Consider the following 24,328-nt stretch of genomic DNA (forward strand, 5'->3'; position numbering starts at 1 on the left):
ACATGTTGAATAAGGGGAATATCCAAGTAACATAGGTTAGATTTAGTTAACTGCAATTTTATGTGTGAAAAAAATCTAATGAAGTCCCAATTCACTATCATTGCTTCTGCTCAGCTCTGTCTGAATGTGATGCCTAACTAATGTTTCAGACCGTTATTAGTACCCCATTCAAACAATGCAAGGTTTTGAGTTTCAGAGGATATGTTGCGGCAGGTACTGAGAAGATGAAATCCGATTGAGTTAGAGTAATTTATCAATGAGTTTGAAGGCTTGTCAGTTGCCAAAACGCTCATTATACTATTGGACAAATTTTCCAGTGCTGTAAAATTATCAATGCAGTCATGAGGTAAGCAGGACAGGTGTGCTGTTCATGCAACAAATTGATAACTGTAACTGCATGCTTTCATATGTTTGATTGGCCAGCACAGGTTGTTCAATGACTTGTAGTGTTGGCTGTACCTTTGATTTGGCTTTTATCCTGCTTTTAACTACAGTCTTCTGTGTAGGGAACCCCTACTGTATCAACTCCAGTTTCTACTTACAATAAGTGTGGAAGCAAATACAAACAATTGTAGCCTACATGTTCGGTCGCTCCACATATTTTTGACACTACCTCCAAGTGGCAGCAGACAACTGCAGCAGGTAAACATGCATCTGCGAAGTTCTGCGTACGACTACACAGTGCCAACACAGAAGTATGTTTGAGCTTTTAGTCATCATCTTCTTTAGAAATTTCCCCTCATGATAATGTCTCAGCTATATGAGCTGAACATGTAAGCTCCTCGTTCAGCAGGCAGCTTATTTATTGATCTGGGTTTGGGTAACAGTGTATGGGGTATTGTGATTCAGCGCAAGTTAATGTCACATAGCGCAACTGTTCAAAAGATGATTCATTCTGCCCTTTAACTTTCCAGAAAACTGACCTCTTAAATTCACTCTGTTAGGAAGATTTGGCCCTTGTCTTGGCAGCACAGATGAAGCATGTGAATATTATCATTTTACTGCATGAGTGCCTTAGTTTCTTTAGGCCCTGTTGTTGTGGTGAAGGCGGTAGTGTGCTCACAGTTTCCATGTGTCAGTGTGTGGGAGTCTGGAGGAACAAACAGCTGTTTCTTTATTCATGTCTCCCTCTGCCTATTTACTGCTTTGACAAGGGATATGGATGCTCCACAGCACCCCACCAGAATCTCTAATAGTAAAAGTAACATATCAGTTTTTATTTGATGTATTGCATATTGTATACCTTTTTAGGGTCATTGTCTTTTTAGGCTGAGATGATAATGGCATCTAAAGTCATCAAATGGAGGTGGTCATTCAAATATGTAATTTTCAGTCAGTCTCTATTCTCAAGTGAATTCATTTACTATAAGCACAGGCTAAAAATGTACTTTTCTAAAAGAAAATTATTTTCCCTCATGGTCTCCCTCTATGTAGGTTTTGTCAGAGTTTCTCCTACAGTCCAAAGATATGCAAGTTAGATTATTTAATATTTCTAAATAGGTGTGAATGGAAATGTGAATGGTTGTCTTTCCGTGTTTGCTCTGTGATTGACTGGTGAGCTGTGCAATGTTGTCTCTGACTTTTGCCAATGTCATTTGGTGTATGCTGCCATTCCCCCTTTCAGTGATGACCATACTTAGAGAAGTGTCACTGATTTATCCTGTTTTATTGGTCTTTATGATCTTTGATCATATATTGTAACCTCTATGTCCTCATCATGCTAAATTTTAAGCAAACCAGCTAATTTGTAATGAAAATACTTGTTTTAATGGTAGATCAAAACTGACATGCCAGTGGAATTTTGGGGAATTGTTTGAGTAAACATTTGCAATCATTCATTTGAAAGTGGCCTAGTAAGATGTATTTACATAAAAAAGTTTTACTGGGCTGTACCTGTACTTGTTAAATTGCTAAAAATGAAATTAAAGTAAAATAAATTAAGTAAGCCTATGTACCCCTATGTACATTTTCCATTAAAACTCAGCCATTTCCAGCTAGACTGTATTTCTGATTAATATAATGTTATCTTCATTGAAAAAAACTGCTTTTCTTTGTCAAGTTATTACGTAAGGATTGCTTTTCAAAATTACTTTCATACTTTACTGTAAGTAAAATAGTGACTAGACAGCAGGTGACTTACTGGTTATACATGCTGAAGAACTTATTGTAACGTGGCAGTGTAGGGTATTCTGAAGTGCAGTACTTTGGTCAATAAAAGTCCTTATACACACGATCAGACTTTGTGTTTTTGCAGTGTTCTGTTTTATCTATCAATAAGTAAATAAAGAATGAACAGTTGAATAAAACTGGCTGACAATTGTCTTCAGTTATTGGCCCTTATTACAGTAACGTTTACCAAAACTCGTAACTTGTAGCTCCCTATTTAACATACATTTATTAATATATGCTTGGTGAATTATAGTACTATACTGCGGTGCTTAAACTGTTTATTATGTGATTTTTGTTTTACATCTTGCATTCACCAGAACATGACATGCAGTTGTTACATTTATTTCATGCAATGCTTGCTGATGCTAAGAAGTGAAGTGCATATGCTGACCCATGATTGCTGGTGTCTCATCTTGAAAATGTAACTTGACCCTTCTGCTCAGAGCTTTCTTAATAGAGATTTTAGTTAGAACACTTGGCTCCTTTCTTTGAACTTCATAGCTGTTACATAAATATAGCACATGCTCATCATTGCAGAGGCCTGGACAGTGAACTACATGTTATTGCTTGCCATTAACATACTCCATCTCCTTTTTCCCCTTCACTCTCTCTCTCGCTCTCTCTCTCTCTTTTTATCTCTACAACATTCCCTTCTTTCTCTCCCTGTCCCTCTGTCTCTTTGGTTTAGGGTCCTCCTGGTCCCCCTGGTTTACCTGGTCCTCCAGGAAAAAGAGGTTCTCGGGTGAGTAATCTGTGCAAAAATGATTGTGAACAGGCAGTATGCTGTAATGTAGATGTAGTCTATTCAGAAGGAACATTTTGCTGATGCATATATGCAATAGTGGAATACTATTCAGAATAAGTTAAATGATAAAAAATAACTGTAACGGTGTCATTTTTCCCTCTTAATTCAATAGATAACTGTTTTTATGTTGAAGTTTGTATATCTGGATATCTGTATTAAACTTAAATATCTCTCTAAAGGTCATAAGGGGAAAACAGAAAATGGATAAAACACAATACATCAAAGTACTGTTTTGTTTAGAAGGCTATTATGACATGTTTTGAGATACAGGCCACTGTATAGGGGCTGTCACAAAAAGAACTGGCCACTAGAAAGATGTTAAGATCAGATTTATTGGCTCTGAAAGCATCAAACATGTTCATTAACAGCACTAACACATGAAATGAAGACTTAATCGTTTTCATCTTTTGCTAGGGCAGTCAGCAGGCACTAGCCATGTGTGTTTTGCAGCTGTCGGGAAAGAAGTGCTGACAGACATGATTGTGGTTAGTGTGATTAAAATCAGGAAGAAGCCTTGCTCTGTAAAGGCACATAACGGTGACATAATTCACTTTGAGGATGCAAGGAACATTGTACTTGCTGGCACCTTTGGAACAGCAATAAGTGATCATATTGTCACAACTGGAGCCAGCAGCAGAAGCATCGGCAACACTGGTTGCATCTCTGCTCTGATGTTGAGACTACTCTGTATGCAACTGCCAAGGCTGTCATGACGCAATGCTGTGATCATGCCACAAACCCTGGAGGGATCCTTAAACAGAACAAGACACATTTTACTAGATAGATGTAGTATGTGTTAGAGGGAAGGTTTATAAATATGTTCACTCTTGCTCTTTGCTCTACCCTGCTCAACAGCAGCACCATGGCTAATTTAACTCATGGAATGTAAATACCTGCAGTGGATGACAACATGCAACACAAGTAACTTCATTACTTATAGATAGGTTAAAGCACCTTCTTTTGACTACATCACACAGCAGCTGTGTATGTAGTTTCCTTCTGACTTTATAGTTAATGGTCTCAGTTAAAAGCAACATACAGATGTAACATTTTACCTTTTTGCTTTCTTTCCCTCAAAGTGGAAATTCAAAGAAAACATCCATGAAATATACCAGTGCAGAAGGCAGTGTGTTGGTGTGGGCCTCTTTAAACCACCAGTAAACAACTGAAAGATGACCAAGGAAGTTGGAAGTTACAGATCAATGTTTTAAAAGTTGTATTAGATTCCAGAACATAGCTGCAACTTCAGCCAAAACTGAGCAAGTTTCAATGTTATTGCAAGACGACTCAGCCTATTTCTGTCCATCTGTTGTCATTATGATGGTGAGGTTAACAATAGAAACGTGGTGGTTGGCTCCATTCAAATGAAGGGTGGGCTCTCTGATGGTCTAAACATGGCCTTGTGACTTGCTGTATTTTGACTGACAGCGTAACAAACATGCTTGAAGGCAGACAGACAGGCTGCTAGATGGAAAGAGGTGGCATATGGTAAGACATGTCTTCTAGTAAAAGACTTGGAAAGCACATGGCTGGTACAGAGCATACTTTTAACCCCATAGGCAAAGTCATAAAGTATGAAAAAGTGAGGCTTGGGATCATTATGTGGAAGGCTGAAGGCAGTGCTTTGTGGCTGTCGCTGCTGCTTCACCTTAGAGCAGCGCACTTATTACAGTATGCTGCTTCTAATAGTTAGCATTATCAAACTTTAAGCTAATAAACCAGGGCACACCACTGGATGTGGGCATTTGTCATGGAAACATGACTGTAATTTACTTGAGAAATTCTTGCAGCCCATGGCTGTAACAATATTTAAGTGGTTACAATTAGAGTAATAAAGTGCTTTATGGAATAAAGGGGCTGCAGGTGATTTTTGCAATACAGTTGTTGACATTTCGAAAACTACCCATTTCACTGTTATGGACAAGTATTTGTGACCCCATAGAAATTCCTACATTTTGTCTTAAAGGTTATGGACCTATATGTAAATTGAAATTATAGACTCTCAATCAAATGAAGACTTTGAGATAATTAGTTTCAAGGATACACTTTCTATTCTTTTATGTACTATGGACACAAGGCCCTTGCAATAGGCAATGGGCTCAGATTACTGTCAGAAAAACTGACAGTGAAAGAGAATGAGAAATGCAAAGGGTGATCCTTTTTCCTAGCCTTTGCTGGAGTGCAGAGAAATTCTGGTCTGCAAGCAGCCAGAGTACAGATGTGCAGGAATGCAGTGTATTTATGGTGTCTGTGTGTGTGCACATGACTGTGCACATGTAGTTGTGGGCATGTGTGGTCGTGCATTCATTGCATAACTCTTGTGTTCAAGGAATTAAAGTGCCTTGCATTAGTGATACAATAAAAATATTATTTTGAGGAACCATTGCCATTATTTACTGATTCTAGGGCATTACTTTCTTTCACCAAATGCTGTTATGTTGTCAGTCTTTAAATAGCTGGACTAAATTTAGTTGTTTTATGACTCATCTTAAATACTGAGGTGTTTTCAGAAATGCTTAGTAATTTGATGTTCGGTGTGTGCTTTTTCTGTCTGTGTCTGTTCCAGGGCCCCACTGGTCCACATGGAAACCCAGGACAGCCTGGACCACCTGGGCCCAAGGTGAGTGATATTTTCCAACAAGAGGCATCAGCAGTTCCCTGAGAGTAGCAAAAATTGGGGCTGCATAAATAATTGAATAATAATCACGATTTTGTCCTCCAACTATTAAATAGACATGATTGACAGAGAAGCTAATGCCATTACACTTAAGATACAGTAGACACTGTGTTTAGCTTGAAAGTATGGGGTTACAGTTGGCTTATATAAAAGAGAAACCTGGTTTCCATAATTGGGGGAGGCAATTAAAGAAACTCTGGCACTTTGGTACAGGAAAAAAAGACTTTATCACCACATTTATTTTTATATATATATATATATATATATATCTTTTTACAAGTATGCATCTGCATGACAAAAGGCTGCAGACAGGAAAAGCATTGGACGACTGGATAAGAGGAACATTCTTGGGCTAGTGCATTTAATATCAACATCCTAATCAATCTGAATAAAGCTGATCCTTCAGAAGTCTAAATAATTTATTTCCACCTCTGAACATTTGAGTATGTGTTTTATTCAGACTGTGCTGTAAAGAAGAATTCAATTCTGCCAGTCTGTTTGTCTCATTTTCATTGGTTCTCCAAATCCATGACAATTCCAGAAAGAAAAAGACCTTTGGACCCCATTAGTTGAGCTCTGCATGGTACCACTACAGCTCTTGTTGCTTACCTTATGAGACACTTTTGTAATGATATCACCAGGTCACTGTATTAACTTTAAAGTTTTACACACTTGAGGAAATGTACTCTGCTGTTAGCTTTTACTACTTAGCAAATGGCATCAATTACAGCAACTGATGAGACCGACATATTGTCCCCTGAAAAGAACATGTGCAACCGGAATTAAACCAAACACAACCAGATGTAGGCAAGTGCAATAACAATAATGAGGAGACAAGAGTGGTTTTTGGTCTAAATAGCATATCCTGAGCCTTGATCGTTACTATGCTGGTTTTCACCACAAGGCACAATCGTGCTAGTACTGGCTCATTAGCCACAATACTGATTTCTTATAAAGGGGGAAAAGGCAAATACAGCATCTCTGGTAAGCTTTTCCCCAGGGGCCAGATTTATTGGTATATCGGAGCAAGTATGTGGGCAGCAGCTCCATGCAGATGTTTGTGGTGACTGCATTCCTGACTGGCCACCACAGAGTGGCTGCATAGACCATGTAATCAGTGAAGCATCCAGAAAATGTCATGTAGGAACAGAAACAAAAGATAAGTTGATGTTCAACACTTGCCCCCTCACCACTGACTGTGAAGAGTTTTGCTTAGTTGGTTCCTTGTCATTTGTAGGTGTAGTAAAGTTAGGAATTTCATTTATGAAACTTCTAAATGTTGTGTTTTCTCCCTTGAGTGATCAGACAGCTCAGGGAGGCAGGCTTGTTCTGTGTCGCCTCTGACCTTGATTAGACAGTGAATATTTGACTGCAGTCCTCTGATAGGTTATTATGAAATACTGGGCCACCTGCTGGCTATCTGTTCCTTTAGCCTGCACACCCACATTCATGGGAACAAATACAAAGTGTATCTGATACCGTAGTGACCGGTCGATGAGTCAGTCTTAGCCCCCAAAACCCTTTTGTGGAGGCAGGAATGGGATTAAGAGACATTCAGTTTGGGAAAACATCTCATTTTTAAAAATGTGTTTGGTTACTAGGACACAGAGGAATACTCACTCAGTACATCCAGAGGAACAGTCACTGATGCTGAGCTTAGTTGACGTGTCTTAAGCACAGTCTGCAATGTTATGACGGTGTGCTGTTAACTTGAAGAGCAGGTCAATCTGCTTCATGGATTGCTGACTGTTTTTTTAAAACAGGAAAGAGCTCTGGTTTTATGCTGTGGTAGAATTTCTGCTCTCCCACCCGTGCCTTTGTACGCTTCACTAACTGTCAGTCAAAACTACGGAAATATGATTCTCAAAATCCAAAGGAAGAAATACCAGTTTTGAGTTGGTATGGACAACAGTTGAGGAGAATGTGCTAAACATGGCCTGAACAAGCTGGAAATAACTGCAGTGTTTACCATATTTATCCTTATGTGTAGAAGCCTATACACCTTATCACATGTATGTCTTAAACACGCATCTTATAGGATCAGAGGAGGTATTGTAATGTATTTACTGATGCTGGTTTGATGTCCCATCTTACTATGCATAGCCAAAAGTCTAAAGTGTACAGAATCATTTATTGTCTTGGCTACTCCTCCTGTCTCGCCAGAACAGCTGACTCTTCCTGCCTATGATTTTTAGTGATGACAACAACCAGTCAGATAGCCAGATTTAGTAATGATGCTAAAATTATGTGATGATCTGCTGGCATTGCTGCTTTGGCATTTCATAGCACCTCTGCAGATGCAGGACTGACTGGAGTTTAAATTTTACTTCCAGTTGAATGACAGCAGAAAGGATTTTATAATTCTAAGCCTTGTCAGTTTGAGAACAAAAACTGTGGCTGTTGAAACATAGTATTGCTGTTCTGTGGAAACCATCAGTCTGTGGAGATCAGCTTGGCTCCAGCAGTCTTTGACTTGTTCCTCCACCTTGTAGGAGTTACGCATGTGAGAGAAGAAGTAAAGAAGAATCTTGAAATTACCCAGCTAATGCTGTTTTGGTTTTTCACATGTTCAGTTACTCACGTCTTCTGAGATGATGCCAAAACTGAGTAAGGTCTGGATTCTCAAAGGCATTGTTACTTATTTGCTAAGGGACTTGCCCTGCCAAATACCAAATCTGTGATAATGTCTAAAAAGCATATAAACCCTTTAGAATTACTTGGTTTCCAGCATTAGTTGGTGATAAAATGTGGTCTGCAGTTAAATGTATAGACAAGCACATTGTAATCAAGCTAGTAACTGAAACAGTTGTAATATTTTGTGTCTCTATTGAACACCCCTATTAAACATTCAGAGAAAAGAAAAACATGAAGTGAGCCTTGAAGATTTAGTAACTGGTGGAACCTCCTTTGGCAGCAGTAATCTCAAAGAAGTAGTTATATTGTTCAGGAGGGATTTGACAGTTTTTCCCTATAAAACTGCTGCAGCTCAGCCATAGTCTTACGGCGTCTGCTTTGAGTGTCTCTCTTGAGCATTCCACAGTATCTCTACTGGCTGAATGTCTGGACTCTGACCGACATTTTGTAGTAGAGCTACTTTTATAATTAGGGTAAATGTCCCGCTGTATCACCCAACTTCTGAGCTGCAGCTGGCGGACAGCCATCCTGACATCATCCTGTAAGATAACTCTGTAAACCAGAGATTTCATTTTCCCCTTGATGATGGCGAGCTGTCCAGGCACAGAGGCAGCAAAGCAGCCCCAAATCACAGAGCTCCTGTACTGTACTCCACTTTTAGGATGATGTCTTTGTGTGTATGTGGTGACATTTTAATGTCATATGTAATGCTGCATGCATGGTAGATGTAGGAACAGAGGTGGTACCCAGCTCCAGTGACTCGGTTAAGTCGTAGCATGTTCCTCTTTTTAACCTCTCTGAGCAATGTCTTATGTCATCATGCATACCTAAGCTCTTTGAGATTATTTTCAGCTTTTAGCCAATGTCTTTCAATCTTTTGTCGTGAAATTAGAATCAACAAATGCTTCTTGTGAATAGCAAAGCATTTTCGTGTTTTTTTTTTTTTGGTCAAAGGAAGATTAGCTCTTATCCAAACCTCCCATACTGTTCAATTGATTGGACCCAGGGTTTGCTGTGTCCTGCCCACAGGAAGCTTTTGTAGACGTCATTAGCCTAAGCATTGACAACATTTCCAACCAACATTGTGAGGTTTTAGGCATGTGTTCAATCAGAAACCAAGACAGAACATGTAAACTCATCCTATTAACTTGGCTCTTTTTTTGCCTCTCAAAATGGAAATTTTTAAACTCAAGGTTTTTATTAATGAGAAGTGTTCATATGTAATTCATGTGGATGATATTAGTGACTTTAATCAGAAAAGATCTTATTAAATAAAGTTTAAAATACCTTGTAGAATCAGGTGCTGTCAGTAAGTTCCAGATTAGAAATGAATTTGAGTTGCTAAATACATCCCGACTTTATGACCGTTTGTGTTTTAGGGTTCAAAGGGAGACCCTGGTCTGTCTCCAGGCCAGGCTCCTCTGGGAGTGAAGGTAAGGAATCTGCTACTGGTCTCTGTCTGGCTTCCTATCCCTCTGCTACTGTCTGCGTTTCCCACAGGCCTTTATGCTTTTTTTCTCCATATATTTTTGTTTAATGTATCTCTCCTCTCTTTACCCATGACTCGTATCATTGCAGCTCAACTCACTGAAAGTGTTTTGTCTCGTGGATTTCATAATTGGTCATTCGAGCAAAATATTGCAAAAACAATGCTAAAATGTTGGTACAAATCATACACTATAACTAAGAAAGATTATTTAACAAACGTGCATGTGATTCATAAATATGACAACACTTGGTACTTTACAGATGATGAAAAACAGATTTTTATTTTCATCTAAAAAAAATATTGCTGTATAAATTTGTTACTGCTTGAAGAATGATTTTAAGAGTCTGTTTTTCCTCATCCCATTTAATTCATTCAGCAGCTTCTCGAGCTCCCTTCTATGCATTTCTGAGTCATTCTATTATCACTGATTTGTGTGGCGTCACCACAGCTGGTCTCTCTTACTATTTCTTCATCCTTGTCTCTTTTTCTTCCAAACATAATCAGTGTAATGATTTTCCTGAGCAGAACTGCTAAATATCTTGAATTAATTAAGATCCAAAAGTATCTTTCTCCTTTGAAGTTTAATGATCTGCGCACTTGTAAAAATCCCCAATGAAAGACTAAAGCGGAAGGAATAGTTTTGCCCGTCAGATCCTTCCTGGGTTAAACAGATTATTAAATTTCACTTTGAATCAAAACTGCATGTGTCCATGCAAGTTTATCCAGCTTCATTGTGATGTCATACCCACAAATTACTGTAAACCTGTTATCACTTTTCCAGGGTTTTCCCTCCTGTAAGACCTTCATGAGACTTAAAATACTTACACACAGTACCATGTGTTTTTACACAGTGCCCGAGCTGAATGATCAAAAGCTATCTATGATGGAGAGAAAGGTTTTCAATAACATGCAGGGTTGTAGGAAAGCAAGACTTCTTGCCAGATGTGGCTGCAACCTCAGTAGAACTAAGAACACTGAAGTAGATTCCTCTCGTGTACATCTTGATGGAGCATGGTAACATCCAGATGAATCAGTCTGCATGGCTTATAGAATGGCACTACATTTCACTCATGCTGTATGCCCATAAAGCATTCTAAAGCAATTTTCTTTGTGCCAGGCCTATTTTTCTGTGTTTTACACACGAAACTACAAAGATATGAATTAGTCCCTGAGCGCTCAACAATGTGCGTGACCTACAATTCAGTGCTGTCTGAATTTTGTAGACACACAAATGGACTGCTGCAGCGGCTGTTGTCGCTCTTATAACGTGCTACTCATGCTGTGCTTTCCATGTAGGCAGGGCTTTACACTTTAGTGGCAGTAAGACATTGAACTTTCTTCCTGTCTTAGCATATTTGTCTGTAATAACATAATCTGTCTAATCTCCATTCAGCCTTTCACCTCATGTCTTTTCTGTTTTATATTTTTAGCCAAATATTGCTCAGCATATGGTTTTGATTAGAAGCAGCTACCTCTAATATAAGTAGATGGCAGACATTGCCTGAGGTACAAAAGCACTTTTGAACTGTGCATTTTATTCACCTGTGGAAAACTTGTTCCTTTTCTGCTCACAATAAACATGAAAACTGTTTCTCCTAAATAATGACGCGTCTTTTGAATCATTGCACTTTTGCTCAGTAATCATCTGAAGTTAATAAAATAATTAATTTACTTGTATGTGCTAGAAAAAGATTTATTCTCTGCCTGGATATTATGTTAGTGTACAACTATCTATCTCTATATTGCACTCATAGTTTTAGCAACGGGATCCGCATCTGTCTTTTTGCTCATATCTGAACTATGGCAGCTCAGAAACATTCATCATGTCTTCTTGTTAATACATTAGTTTTGAGTTCTTTTGTTCAGACATAGCATGATAAGATAGATGTTGATTACCTTCTTGACAGTTTCGGTGAAAGCTGAAACTGTCAAGTTTCACCGGAACTTGACAGTTTTTGCGAAAGCTCTCGCCTTCATCAATGATGAAGGTAATCAACATCTGTCTTATCATGCTATGTCTGAACAAAAGAACTCAAAACTAGTGTCTGAACTATGGCCTTCATGTCTTCAATGGCAATGCAAATGTTACATTGCTCTGTCTTTCATTTGTTTTATTAGGGCGACAGAGGTCCAGCAGGTCTACCTGGGCCAGACGGATTTCCCGGTCCACCGGTAAGGTTTCTCATTTTAACTGTCATTAATGTGATTATCTGTGAGTAATGATCAAGATTTAAAAAATATATAATTAAAGGCTCACGATCTGTCAGACTATTTATGTGGTTGGAAATGAACAGTTAATTGATTTCAACTGAAATCACAATTTGAAAAAATACCATTAGATAATTGCACTGGCTACGATTTAGGAAAAACAAGGTGTGGCTATTATATAATAAGACTAATGCTGTAATTGAGTGTTTTTTATTTTAAGCAAGTTAAAACTTTCAGGGTTTATGTTGCTTGTCCATTGGTCAGTGCACACTATGTGCTTTACGTATGTGCGCCATGGTTTGACAGACATAAGCCCAGACTCATTTGTCTGTTTTTAAATCCCTTTTATTTCCTTGAGTTTAATCAATGTTCCCACTGTGTTCTCCCACTAGCATTACTACCTGCCTTACCAAACTGTCCTTTATGTGTCTGTCTGTATCTCAGTAGAAGCAAACATATACAGTATATTGTATACATTACCTCATACAGTGAGTGAAAACTTGCACACCATTGTGTATGCATATATCTCTGTTTGTATTGCTACCCTTTCTCAGTCGGTGCTTCGAAGCTAGCTACTAAGATGTGGCACTGCCTTGTTTAAATCTGATAGGCTTTGAGACCAAAGTCAGAGGTCATCTGAAAGAGGAAAGGCACCTGGCCCAGGGCTGGAGGGTCAGTGACACATACAATATCCCATGCCTCCTCAGGTTTCAATTGTCATGGCTAAAAACAGAGAATTTCATGGATGCTGCTTGCAATAAAATGAAGGACAGTGGCATTATGTTGGTCAGTGTGTACATATTCACACACTAATTCATGCCCCATATCTGTTAACTCATATTTTTGATATGCTTTAGTGAGTTCATTGGTTGAAAGGAGCATGTTTCTGTTGTGTAGTTCATTATAATTTGCATTGAACTTTTGAACTCAGCTGAACTCTATATCTGATAAAAAATAGAATTCATCTGTTGTATTAGGTTGCCCTGCTGCTTTCATGACTGTCTACACAGTTCTTCAAGTAGCCTCTTATTGAAGCTCTTAGTCTGGTCTTTGCATAGCTGGCCTTAGCCTTGTCTCCCAGGAGGCCACATCAGTGTTTGCAGTAGCCGAACTTAATATACCCAACACACGAACTGTGCCCCATCAAGTATTTTCAGAGGAAATGACTGGCTTGGAGCCTGTGCTCTTTACCCCCATGTGGGCCGTTTATTGAGTGTGAAGGTTCATATGTCGCAACCTCGGAAGCGCCTGATGGAGTTGATGATACTTTTCAAGAAGGTCACTCGCTGCCCTAAAAAGATACTGACCTGGCCCTGACCTCATGTTTTGTTGCTGTAAACATCTGTTGTTGATAATCACGTCAAAGGGGAAAATAAAGGGCTTCAGAGTAGAAATGCTCTGATTTACAGAGCAATAAATTCTGTTTAGTTTACAAAGTGTTTTTTTTTTAACTAAATGCAGGATTTGGCTTAAGCTCATAACTGGTTTGGATTAGAATGAGGGAACTCAACTCTAAGAATCATAGACCTTTCACAGGGGTCCTTTCATATTTCATAGAAAGTTTTCATGTTGTGACATGTTAGAATTAAACCTCAACCACACTGTTGAATGTAGAGCCATGTTTTTTATACAATTTGTCAGGGCCATTAATGGAACCTGGACTGGTGCAAACTATATTGAATATACTAAATAATGTGGTTTTAAAGAGCAGTTTTCTAAATTAAATGGATAATTAAGTATAAAACAATCAGGCCCGCATATGGTTTTATCATCTACTTTCTTAGCACAACCCATCTGTTGCATACACTGCCCACTAACAATTACCAATGCTCCATTATCAATATTCTTTCCAGTCTTACAGCTCACTTACTCAGAAACAGAAAGTTCAAGCCATTTTGTTTCTAGTACCAACTATCAAACGTATCTCAAATGGCCCCTCTTGTATTCACAGAAATCACACCATCACGATTTCTAAATCATTTACCATGACCTTGGACATATAGAGTGGTACCAAAGTGTCATCTGCAGGAAAGAGGTTTCAGAATTTTTCTAAAACCCTTATTATCTGTCAACTTTTTTCATTAGTTTTGTCATACTCCAAATGAATTACAATCAGCCTCTTGAAACATCTTTTTACATTGCTCTAATTATATGCACATTCAGCCATGCTAGCAGCTTGCTCTTGGTTGGTCAGTGGGCTTGGTCCAGTCTTGTCATGTAACTTTGTGCAGATATTGATGATTCCCAAGTGATGAATCGTAATGACTTAAGTGATACCCTGACTCTGAGGTTTTGTGTGCAAATCTTGACACTTACTAGAGGAATTGCTATGACATTTGGTGCAGACATCCGCGTCCCCCCTAACCCCTCACTTTGGTACATGTTGTAACATGCTAAACTAAGATGTTAACACAATACACAGTATACTGCACACATTATCAGTGTGATTGTCATTGTGAGCATATTTTAACATTTAATTCTATTTATAATGTGCTTTTACAGCCTTTTAGGACTACAAGCATTGCTGTAGACTCTTAGTGTTGTTTGTTATTGTGCTGTATTTTGATATATCTAAAATACTTTCTTAATGGATTTTCAAGGGTCCGAAAGGTTATCCAGGTCCATTTGGGCTTCCAGGAGAACAAGTAAGTGTGTGTGTCTGTGTGTATTTGGAAGCAGGGGTTCATCAGTGCAGTTCCCATTAGCACTGGTGGTACATGTGTGTCAGCATTCATACATATACAAACCTATACAGATTGGTTCATATACATATGCACACACAGCCTGTGTGTGTGTCACAAATCAGTTACATCAGTCCCTCAGCTGTCCCTTTTAGTCAGCTGTTCGTTTTGTCCTTTGTCGCCCTTTTCTTAATTAAAAACTTCTGCTTGCTAACAAGTAACAAGCCCCATTACAGCAGGCTGAAACAACAGCAAAGTAACACAGTGAGGGAGGGGAAGGTTGGAGGGGTGCAGAAAGGTACACTTAGTAGACAGGATTGTCTGGAATGAACAGTGCTTGTTTTATTCCTGCTGCCAGTGCTGGTGGAAGTCTGTGTTTCTCCTCTTTCACTTTATCCACCCACCTAATCTCCCTATTCACTGCTCATTCATGTTCTCCCTCTCTGGTTCTCTCTCCTTGCTGCAGGGCATACCAGGACCTCCTGGGGAAGCTGGGGCTGCAGGTTACCCTGGCAGGCAGGTGCAGTGAAAAACACAAAAATTGTTCCTTCATTAATCCTTTGAGAGGCTTCACTGCTCTATTCCACAGAGTACCAGCTATACCAATGATAACTGCCTTATGCACAAAGCTTTCTGCTGCCCTGTGCACATTATTAGCTCATTTTGGATTTAAATGGTAAACAATTGCTATTCCATTACATAAAATAATGAATTTGGTATTCCGAAGTATTTTGTTTTCACATGTGCAATCTGTGGAATTTGAATGACAGCAATGACAAAATATCAAGTGCAACTTAAAGTATAAACACATTTTATATGTATTTTCTCTTTGTCATCAGTCAGCATGTCATGTGTTTAGCTGTGCTTCTTCATATGAAATCAAATTGCATGAGTGCACTGTGACAACAGGTTCTCCTCACCACAGTCTTTCTTTTCTTGCAGGGCTCAGCTGGGCCACAAGGTAGCCCCGGGCCTAAAGGTGTCCGTGTAAGTACAAGTAACTCTGTGCTCTCATTGTGCCCTCTTTTCTTTAGGTGTACTGGACTAAACACTTTATTTCCTGAAATGATTAGGACAGTGTCAGGCCTTTGGCCTTGCTTCAGTGAGATTGATCAGTATTTCACTGGTATTTCTGACAGACTGCCTTATTGGAGTCTGCTTGTGGGAGGTGGTCCGACTCTGGGTTGCCTCTGTGAGGGCTCACTGGTTCTTCTTACTAAGGTTCATTCCTCAGCAAGGAATGCCCCAAAACAGAGGGAACAGAGAAAAGACAAGAGGATGGAAGAGAAACAGATGAGAGAAAGTATGAAAGCAGAGAGAAGGGGGTCAAACGAGCTAGTGAGAGAAGGGACTTAAGTGGAGCGTTGCAGCCCAGAGAAAGAGGATAGCTGGGATTACTATGTCAGACTGAGCCTGGCAGAGAGAAAAGGAGCCACAAAGACAGACAGTGTACTGATAAAGTAGAAGTGTGAGTGCGGAAGAGAGAAAAACAAAGAATGAGGGTGGGATGAATATGCGCAAATGACTCATACATACCAACTAAATCCTCTGCCAACTGATATGAATACCTGAATGCAGTTTAGCTAATGCTACCTACAGAAAAATCATGATGTCCAGAACAAAAGTACAGCCAGTGTGGGTATTTAAAGGTTTCATGTTAATAATGTGATAGTCATTTAGCTGCAACTGTGTTTCCTTTACAAAACTACCAACAGACAATTCTTGACAACAATTCTTGACTTTTAATGGCTCATCAGTAGACACTCCTGCTCTTTAGCTTTGTAATTGCTATAAAAGAAATTTGATTAATTCATGGTCTCAGACTTACAGGTATGGACACTAATCCTGTCTACATAATTCTTGGAAGCAAACAACTCCATTGCATGAGGACACTATCATTTGCAAGCAACTATGTCAGTAAAATAGTCCAGACATTGCCTGTCACCACATTACATTAACCTTCAACAAAGACTGTAAAGAGAGTGAATCGGGACTGAATAACTAATAACAGCCTTGCCAGCGACACTAAATATTTCTTCAGTGTTTCCCATAGGGTGCGTCTGACTCACAGCCACAGATGTTTCCTAAATCCGGAGAATACAAGTAGAAAGGATACGCTAACTTCCATGACAGTATGATCTTCTTTTTTTTACCTCATTAGCAGGGATAATGGATTTGAGAATGACCTTTCATTTGGTCTGTGTGTCGTCCAGACCAGCATACTGAAGCTTCTACTGGCAAAGTAGGAACAATGTTGTAAAGATTCAGTTCCAAATGATTTCAGCCTTTCATCCTTCATCACTAGTTTTCACCTGTATTTATGCCTTGCACATAATAGGTTTATCATGACACATAAATACTACTTGGTCACCAAAGTGAGCATGATTTTTTATGTTGCTGCTCTGTGACATTACATTACTATTTTATCATCACATTTTTTCTTTAACTGATGTGCTATGTTGTATAAACTGATTTGTTAAACACCAGGCTAGATATTAGTATTGTGGGGTGATTTCACTAATGAAATATTACATCTATCCATTAGCCATTCCCACTTTATCCTGTAGAAGGTCAAGGAGGGCCGAGGCCTTTCTTAGCTGACCTCGAGTGAGGTGAGGGGGTTACGCCTGAATAGATCGCCCGTCCATTACAGGGCTAACACAGAGAGACAGACGACGATGCACACTCACACCTACAGCCATTTTAGAATTACCAGTTGTCCAACATGGCATGCTTGTGGACCCAGAACCTTCTTGCTGTGAGACGACAGCAGTAACAGCACCAAAGGCCCCATTGGCTTACATTTTGTAAATACCCCCGGAAAGTTACTGTGGGATAAGAAGACCAGATTTCTATCTAAATGAATGAATGTATAAAATCACCAGTTAAATCTAATAGAAACTGCTGAAAAGATGTCTGACTTTGCATCAGAATAAGGTTAATTGTGTTTATGTGCACCCTGTTTTATAGTTGTTATAACGAAGACAATTGGTATTTTGGGGGAAGGGGCAGGGCATGTGTCTTACAACTCTTTGGAGCTACAGATTTCTCTCACAGATTTCTATTCGTAATTCTTTAATTAACACCGTGCTGCTCTGCTATGAAATACTGTATTGCTGTATTGGTAAGACAATGTTGTGATTTGAAATATTGCTAATTTTTAGGGCTTCATTGGGCCTCCTGGTGTTGCTGGACCACCAGGGCTGGAGGGTGAGAGAGTGAGTAATGTTTCTTCATTTAAAATGCCCATGCTATCAAAATCTTTCATAGCTATTCTCATGCTCTTGGGCATATTTTTAATTCCTAGTACTATTTCATTTACCTCTAATTAAGTCCTTCACCTCTTTCCCTTCTCCAACAGGATATCATACTTTTCCTAATAATGTCTCTGACTGATGTTAGAGGGATGCCAGGTTTCATGAGATTTTTTTTGTTTTAGTACTGTGTTCTTATCAACATTTTGCAGTCAGCTTTGGTCCAGTATATCTTGATTTATGCGCAGCTACTAACTACTTGCAGATGTATGTCAACGCATCTATTCTTACTCTTTTTTCCACATTTGCTAAATATATGCTCTTCTTGGAAAGTATTGAGTAAAAGTAATAAAAGTAATAATAGTTATATATAACTCCAGCACCTTTATATATATGAAATGAAAAAGTAACTTTTCATTTCAGTTATGACTGAATAACGTCACACATTCCTTCATTCTTGTAAGATTCAGGCTCCATGAAATCCTGGTCTTTATGGCTCTATTATGGGTTGCTGCACATGAGCCTGGTTTCTGCCAAAATAATTATTAATTCAATGTGATAAAATAGTTTTTGAATCCTGGCGTACAATAGACTGTATTAAGAACTACCTCATGGGATTATCTAACCATCTAATAATAAGGGTGGTGTTTTTACATCCTATTCAGATAGACAAATAGGTGTGATTTAAAGAGCTGTTACTACTTAATTTCCTTTAGTCTATAGAAATCTTTTAGTTTCAGTCTTAAAAGCTGCTGTAACACATTTTCCCTGGCTTCATACCCCAGATTTGAGTAACCTGTCCACTTGTTTTTCTTTTCTAGGGCATTCCCGGTCCGATTAGGAAACCTGGTCCCAAAGGAAGACATGTAATAATTAATTCATATTGGTTTCTGCCATAGTTCATAGTTGTTAAAATGTGTGTCTTTGCCATCTGCTGCTAAGTATTGGAGCAACTGCAGGTGTGTTTGAATGTGTTATCTGTTTTGGAAAAGCAGGCAGATTGGAAAAAACTGATAGAAATGATACCCATCTCATAATATAATATATGCAGTATGTCCTTCTAACACAGCAGTACCTTGTATCCACAAAAGCCCCAGAGGACATTTATTTGCATCCTGCTGTTGTGAATATGCTAAAGCAGCAGGGGACTGACCGGATAAAGTGTGCACAGCAAGAATACGATGCGTTATTCAAGTGACAGCAAAACACATGTAGTCTGGCATAGGTCCTGCAAAGTTTGTTTCAGGGTGGCATTGAAAAAAACCTATTAGGCCAGAGACTGATGGAATGTCTAGGTTGGGCCCTCACACTGTGAAACGTTAATGTTTTAAAAACAAGCTCTAACTTCTCTGTGTTGCTGCCAAGCGGGCAGACAGCCCAGTGTCTGTTTTATTTAAAGCTTTTTTTTCTGAAACCGCCATGTCTGCCTAATACACTGACTAATCAGGCTTCATTAAATAAGAAGTGTTTTCACGCCACGTCCATGTGAAGTTAATCTTGAACAATAATTTGTGGAAACTGCATGTTACATGTTTTATGTGAAGTAAATTATAGGTGCCAGGCATTACAGAAAACTTGGAATTGATTTAAGTAGCGAATATAAATAAAAAAGATCATCTGCTGCTACTCGTTTACCAGTAGGGCAGTGCTACATACTGAAAATTGATTTCTTAATTAGTAGTGGTTGCCTTGATTTTCTTAAATTGAATGTGTGTGTACTTTCCCCCAACAGGGTGTGGTGGGTGATGCAGGAGAAAGAGGGCCACCTGGACCAGATGGCAGCGAGGTGAGAACTCTTGTCTAGTTCCTACTGAATTTAGTTATCCAGCTTTATTGTACAACACCTTTCATTTCTGTTGTCTCCTCTCCATTTTTAAAGTTTGTCTTTCCGCATACGTCACTCGTCCTCTCCTATCAATGGCAATGTGTACAAATGTAGTGGATGGACTGTTATTTCTTGCATTGATGTATTCAGATTCACATACTTTTAAGTGAACGAGTTTATTTTTCATGCATCTTAAGGCCTCTTGTCACCACTTTAAAATATACTCATATTGTGCATAACAACAAGCAAAAACAAAAATGTGGAGGATTTCAACATATAAAAGCTTTTCAAGTCGGATTTTTCTTTCAAATTTCTCATTATATGGTATCTTGGAAAATGCACAGAAACCTTAATTTTCTGTTCAAGTATGCAACTTTATCAGTAGGTTATTACAGGTCATTAAAATGAACAGTTAGATACATAGAAATTGCCTGAACATAACTGAGCATTCTTTTTAGATTTTTCTTCTATACTGTCCATGTCTCATACTGTGTACTTAAGATGTTGTTATGATATTTCACAGGGGCCTACAGGTGGGACTGGCATCAGTGGCTTTCCTGGTCTGAGGGTGAGTATGGATTGTTCTAATGCCATTTCAAAAAAAATGTGTGTCATATTTGATTTTCCAAACCTAATGGGCTTTTGGCTGTCACAGTGTTGTGGCTCTGTCTGTCGTTGTACTTATTTTGAAAAGTTCTTGGTCCCATCTTTCATTCGGTTTGTCTAATTGTGGTCAGATTAAGGTTTGGATGATGGATACTGGTGTGTGTTGTATTGCTAAATTGACGATGCACATGAATTTTCAAGCTTCCAGCTATTTTTTGGGTTGACTTGCTGTATTGCATCACTGGGGTTTTGTGTTTTAGATGGCAGTATGTTTCTCACTGGTGATCATTGCTGCTACTAAAATTGCTGTGTTAAGTCAGGTCAGGTGACTCTGGTGAATGCTAAGGCTGCAATTATTTCAGAGGGAGTCTAATATATAGAATGTGCATCGGATGACAAAAATGGGCTTAACATGTTTAAAGAATCTTACTGAGAGCATTTGAGAAACTGTAGCCTGGAGTTATGAAGGGAAAGGAAGACTTCAGATTAAGTTTTAGAAGATGCTGCATGCGTATTATGACAGGTACACAGAGAGTAGAACTTGAAAGGTTACTGACTCTCAGCTGTACCACAGTTGATGCATTGTCTAATATTCCTTAGGTCAAACTCATTACCACCATCATGTTTTTGTCCTGTAACCTTGAACAATCATTTTTCTCTTTCATTCATCGAACATACATACCGGTGCTTTCTTATTCAACCTGCCTTAGTTATCAGCATTAGTAACTCTACATAAATGGGTCTGCATTAAGACAAAGCGTAGCAGATCAGTATATATATTGCAAGATGAAATGATGTCAGTATAAATGGATTCACTGAAGCAATCTTATTGACTCTGTAGGACTCTGTAGCTTGACAGAACATTAAAACAAACAAATCAAACATGTCACCAAGGATAGGCTACACTTTTTAATGTGCCATTCTTGTCATATGCAAGAGTCACTGTGTGTCGGGATCTTTGGCTCAGAATTGTTCACTTTTGAAAGGAATGACACTTTCATAAAGATATGAAAATTGGACATACGGCATGTTAGATTAATGTCACGAGTCAGTTTTGGAATTTTAAGAAACACCAGTTTGTAGACCAAAGTAAAATAAATCACCTGAGCTCACTCAGTTTCACCCATCAACCAGTATGTGTTGGTGTTTCAAAGACACTCAAGCCTTAAAGCTTACTAGTGTAGCCACCTGGGAGGCTCTGTCTCATTATTGCAGTGTGAAAAAATCCAGACGGTCATAGGCCTAATAGAGAACAAGCTGTTTTTTTACTGCATAATGTAGTACTCTCTGTGTCTGAGTTCACAGCAGCCTCTAAAACATCCAGATGTTCATGTCAGCAAAATTGATACAACTGTATACGACACTTTTCCTATGGCATCCTTTCAAGCTTCACTTACGGTGGTGCTGTCCTCATAGCGTAGGATTTATTGGGGTGTTTGAAGGGTCACTGTGTGGCGCTAGACACATCTGGAGGGATGGGCTTCCTCAACCTTCACCTCAGCTACAGGCTGTAAGTCATCTTTACTACTGACACAGTCTGACATGAAAAATGCAAACACTGTCCTTCACGTTTTTTGCTTTTGCCTAAACAAGCCTGTTATGTCATGTGCATAGTTACACATATCAGGCAACCAAAAATGACTACAATGCAATATTTTGTCCTCCTTGCATTTTCATTTTGTTTTGTAACATTCAGAGGACAGTAATTTTAGATTTACTACAAATTTCTCAGTAGGAATAGTTGAGTATTATTGTTAGGGGCAAATCAACAGTTTTTTATGTATATACAGTGAGTATATGTGTGCTATAAATGCATACAGCAGCAATAAGCAAGAGCAAAATAGAACACTATGCTTTACTCCATCGGCTTTCAGTGGTAAAAACGTGTCCATTTTGCCTTTGTCAACTTAAGAAAAGATCCGTAAAGGTGTCGGCTTTCTGATTCATAGCCTGTCAGATCTGGCCTTTGCTGATGTGTGGACACTGTGACAGCAATTCAATGCTATTTAGGGCCTTCGTTATATTCAACACCTACAATGGCAATAGAGCCCCATGTGGCCAGCATGCACTTTTTGTTACTTCACAGCTGAATCTGGTGAACTGAACTTCACCTCACTGAGTTATGTTGAACATATGTTCTGATGTCATCGTGGTTGCAAACTTCCATAGCTTCAAGTTTTTTTGGTATGTAACAGAGCAAACAAAACCATTAATAAACTGATAGAGATGATGATTATATTATGTGTATTTAATGTAAAATATTTATGACTGATGTTGTTTAAAAAGCTCATATCTCAACAATGCTAGAGCTGAGCAAAACATTATCTTGCACATTATGTAATGCTGCACCATTTTAGTGACAAACTAGACATTATATAAAACTTTATATAATTAACTGGTAAAATTATTGGACCCCTCCCAAAAAGGCAAAAAGAAGCAGAGAAATTAATTATTGGTAATTAAAGCTGATTTAGCTCTTTCTTGTCTCTTTATAAACTATTAAGTACTTCTGAATAATCACACTCGAGAGCCAAAATACTCACATCTCTTTAATCCAGTCTTTGATGCAATTCATATTCCACTCTCCAGCTGAGTGATTTTGACACAGGGTAGGTTTCACAAAGAACTTTAATTTGACATCAAAAACTCATTTTCACTTGCCAATGTCAGCCACACTCTTGTGGCTCTAGTTTTGTTCAACCATTTATTGATAGGCAATTACACAAGGTTAGACTTTTTAGTTAAGTAATCAGAAAGAGAACAGAAACAGCAAGTGTTCATTCTGGTATGCACTTGATGTCTTTGCCAGTGTGTGACTCAGCAAAATGTGATGCAGCCAAACTGTGTTACACAGTCTAAATGAACAGTTATTTGCTTTTTATATGCTTCTTTTTTGTGTGTCTTACTGCTTTACCACTTGCTTCAACCAGTTTTGATCATTTTTACATGGTACGGTGACGCCTACAGCCCTGTAATTTAGTTGCATTTCCCTTCTGGCATGTTGCATTTTCAGAATACAATTGACCCCATTTAAACCCACTCTTCACGCATGTTGGGTGGATTACATCAGGTCACATGAGTACATCCAAGAAGCCTTGAAGACCGGCTGAATTCCAGTTATTCAAATCACCTCAGGTGTTGGTTTGGGACGCACTCTAGCCAGATATTGGTGTAAATGCATCTATTCATTTCACTTCAATTTTATTTTATAGCACCAATTACAGTTCAGATTGTCTTAAGACTTTACAGAATCCATATGGCCTGGACATCTGACATTTGTCTCTCCAAGCTGCATGTGCAGTCTTTTCTAGAAATATAATTCATGCCTTTATGTGACAGTGGTAATGGAGGCACAAGAAAGCCTGGGGCATGTTGACATTGTGGTTATGTTTTTTGCACCTTCACCATTTAAGCTACCTGGGTTGTAACCACGTCAGTAAGTAGTCTGTGAAATCATCCAGTCACACGTTTTTTTTCTAAATACATCCATTGTCTGTCTCCTCTGTCCTTGTGATAACTGCATTTAGTTACCCTACAGTTAAAGTAAAATGAACTATGGTTTTATGTGTCATTAACGCAGCAAAGAGAAACGGCTCCAACAATTTCTACACATACAGTAAAATACGAGGCACACAGTGGAGCTGAATGATCTGTGAGGTTGAGAGAACAATGATTTGTGTGAGAGAGGGAAGGAACTTGAGTTAGAGACTGTAAGGGCAATAAAACTTGAGTCTCACTCATAATTAATTGCTTAAGCTATTAAGTGCAGAAGTTATTTTTGTGTGTAGCCAATCAGATTTGTAATGTGGCTAACAGAGACACATATATGTGGTTAAGTGTAAATTACAATGACTTAAATCTCATCTGGGTTTGTCTGGATATGAGACTCTTGAAATGACAAATGTAAATGGGCTTATGATGATACCCTGAGTGCATAAGCATTTTATGTTTGATTGGATATTCTGTGGCTGCAGTGGTTG

At 38.6% G+C, this 24,328-nt stretch overlaps 1 protein-coding gene across 2 annotated transcripts in view; it reads left to right on the forward strand.

Moving 5' to 3' along the window:
* Positions 1–24,328, forward strand: part of LOC111578446 (collagen alpha-1(XXIV) chain) — a 97,272-nt gene that overhangs the window by 21,746 nt on the left and 51,198 nt on the right. Inside the window, exons 4-14 of one of the 2 annotated variants that reach the window (XM_023285266.3) lie at positions 2,858–2,911; positions 5,541–5,594; positions 9,665–9,718; positions 11,893–11,946; positions 14,583–14,627; positions 15,130–15,183; positions 15,606–15,650; positions 17,828–17,881; positions 18,739–18,783; positions 19,650–19,703; positions 20,266–20,310. In XM_023285266.3, the coding sequence (XP_023141034.3) occupies positions 2,858–2,911; positions 5,541–5,594; positions 9,665–9,718; positions 11,893–11,946; positions 14,583–14,627; positions 15,130–15,183; positions 15,606–15,650; positions 17,828–17,881; positions 18,739–18,783; positions 19,650–19,703; positions 20,266–20,310 (558 nt within the window). The remainder of the gene's footprint in view (positions 1–2,857; positions 2,912–5,540; positions 5,595–9,664; positions 9,719–11,892; positions 11,947–14,582; positions 14,628–15,129; positions 15,184–15,605; positions 15,651–17,827; positions 17,882–18,738; positions 18,784–19,649; positions 19,704–20,265; positions 20,311–24,328) is intronic. The other variant, XM_055018233.1, reaches the window with a different exon arrangement.

Source organism: Amphiprion ocellaris, chromosome 2, assembly GCF_022539595.1.
Source record: "Amphiprion ocellaris isolate individual 3 ecotype Okinawa chromosome 2, ASM2253959v1, whole genome shotgun sequence".
Taxonomy (NCBI): Eukaryota; Metazoa; Chordata; class Actinopteri; family Pomacentridae; genus Amphiprion; species Amphiprion ocellaris.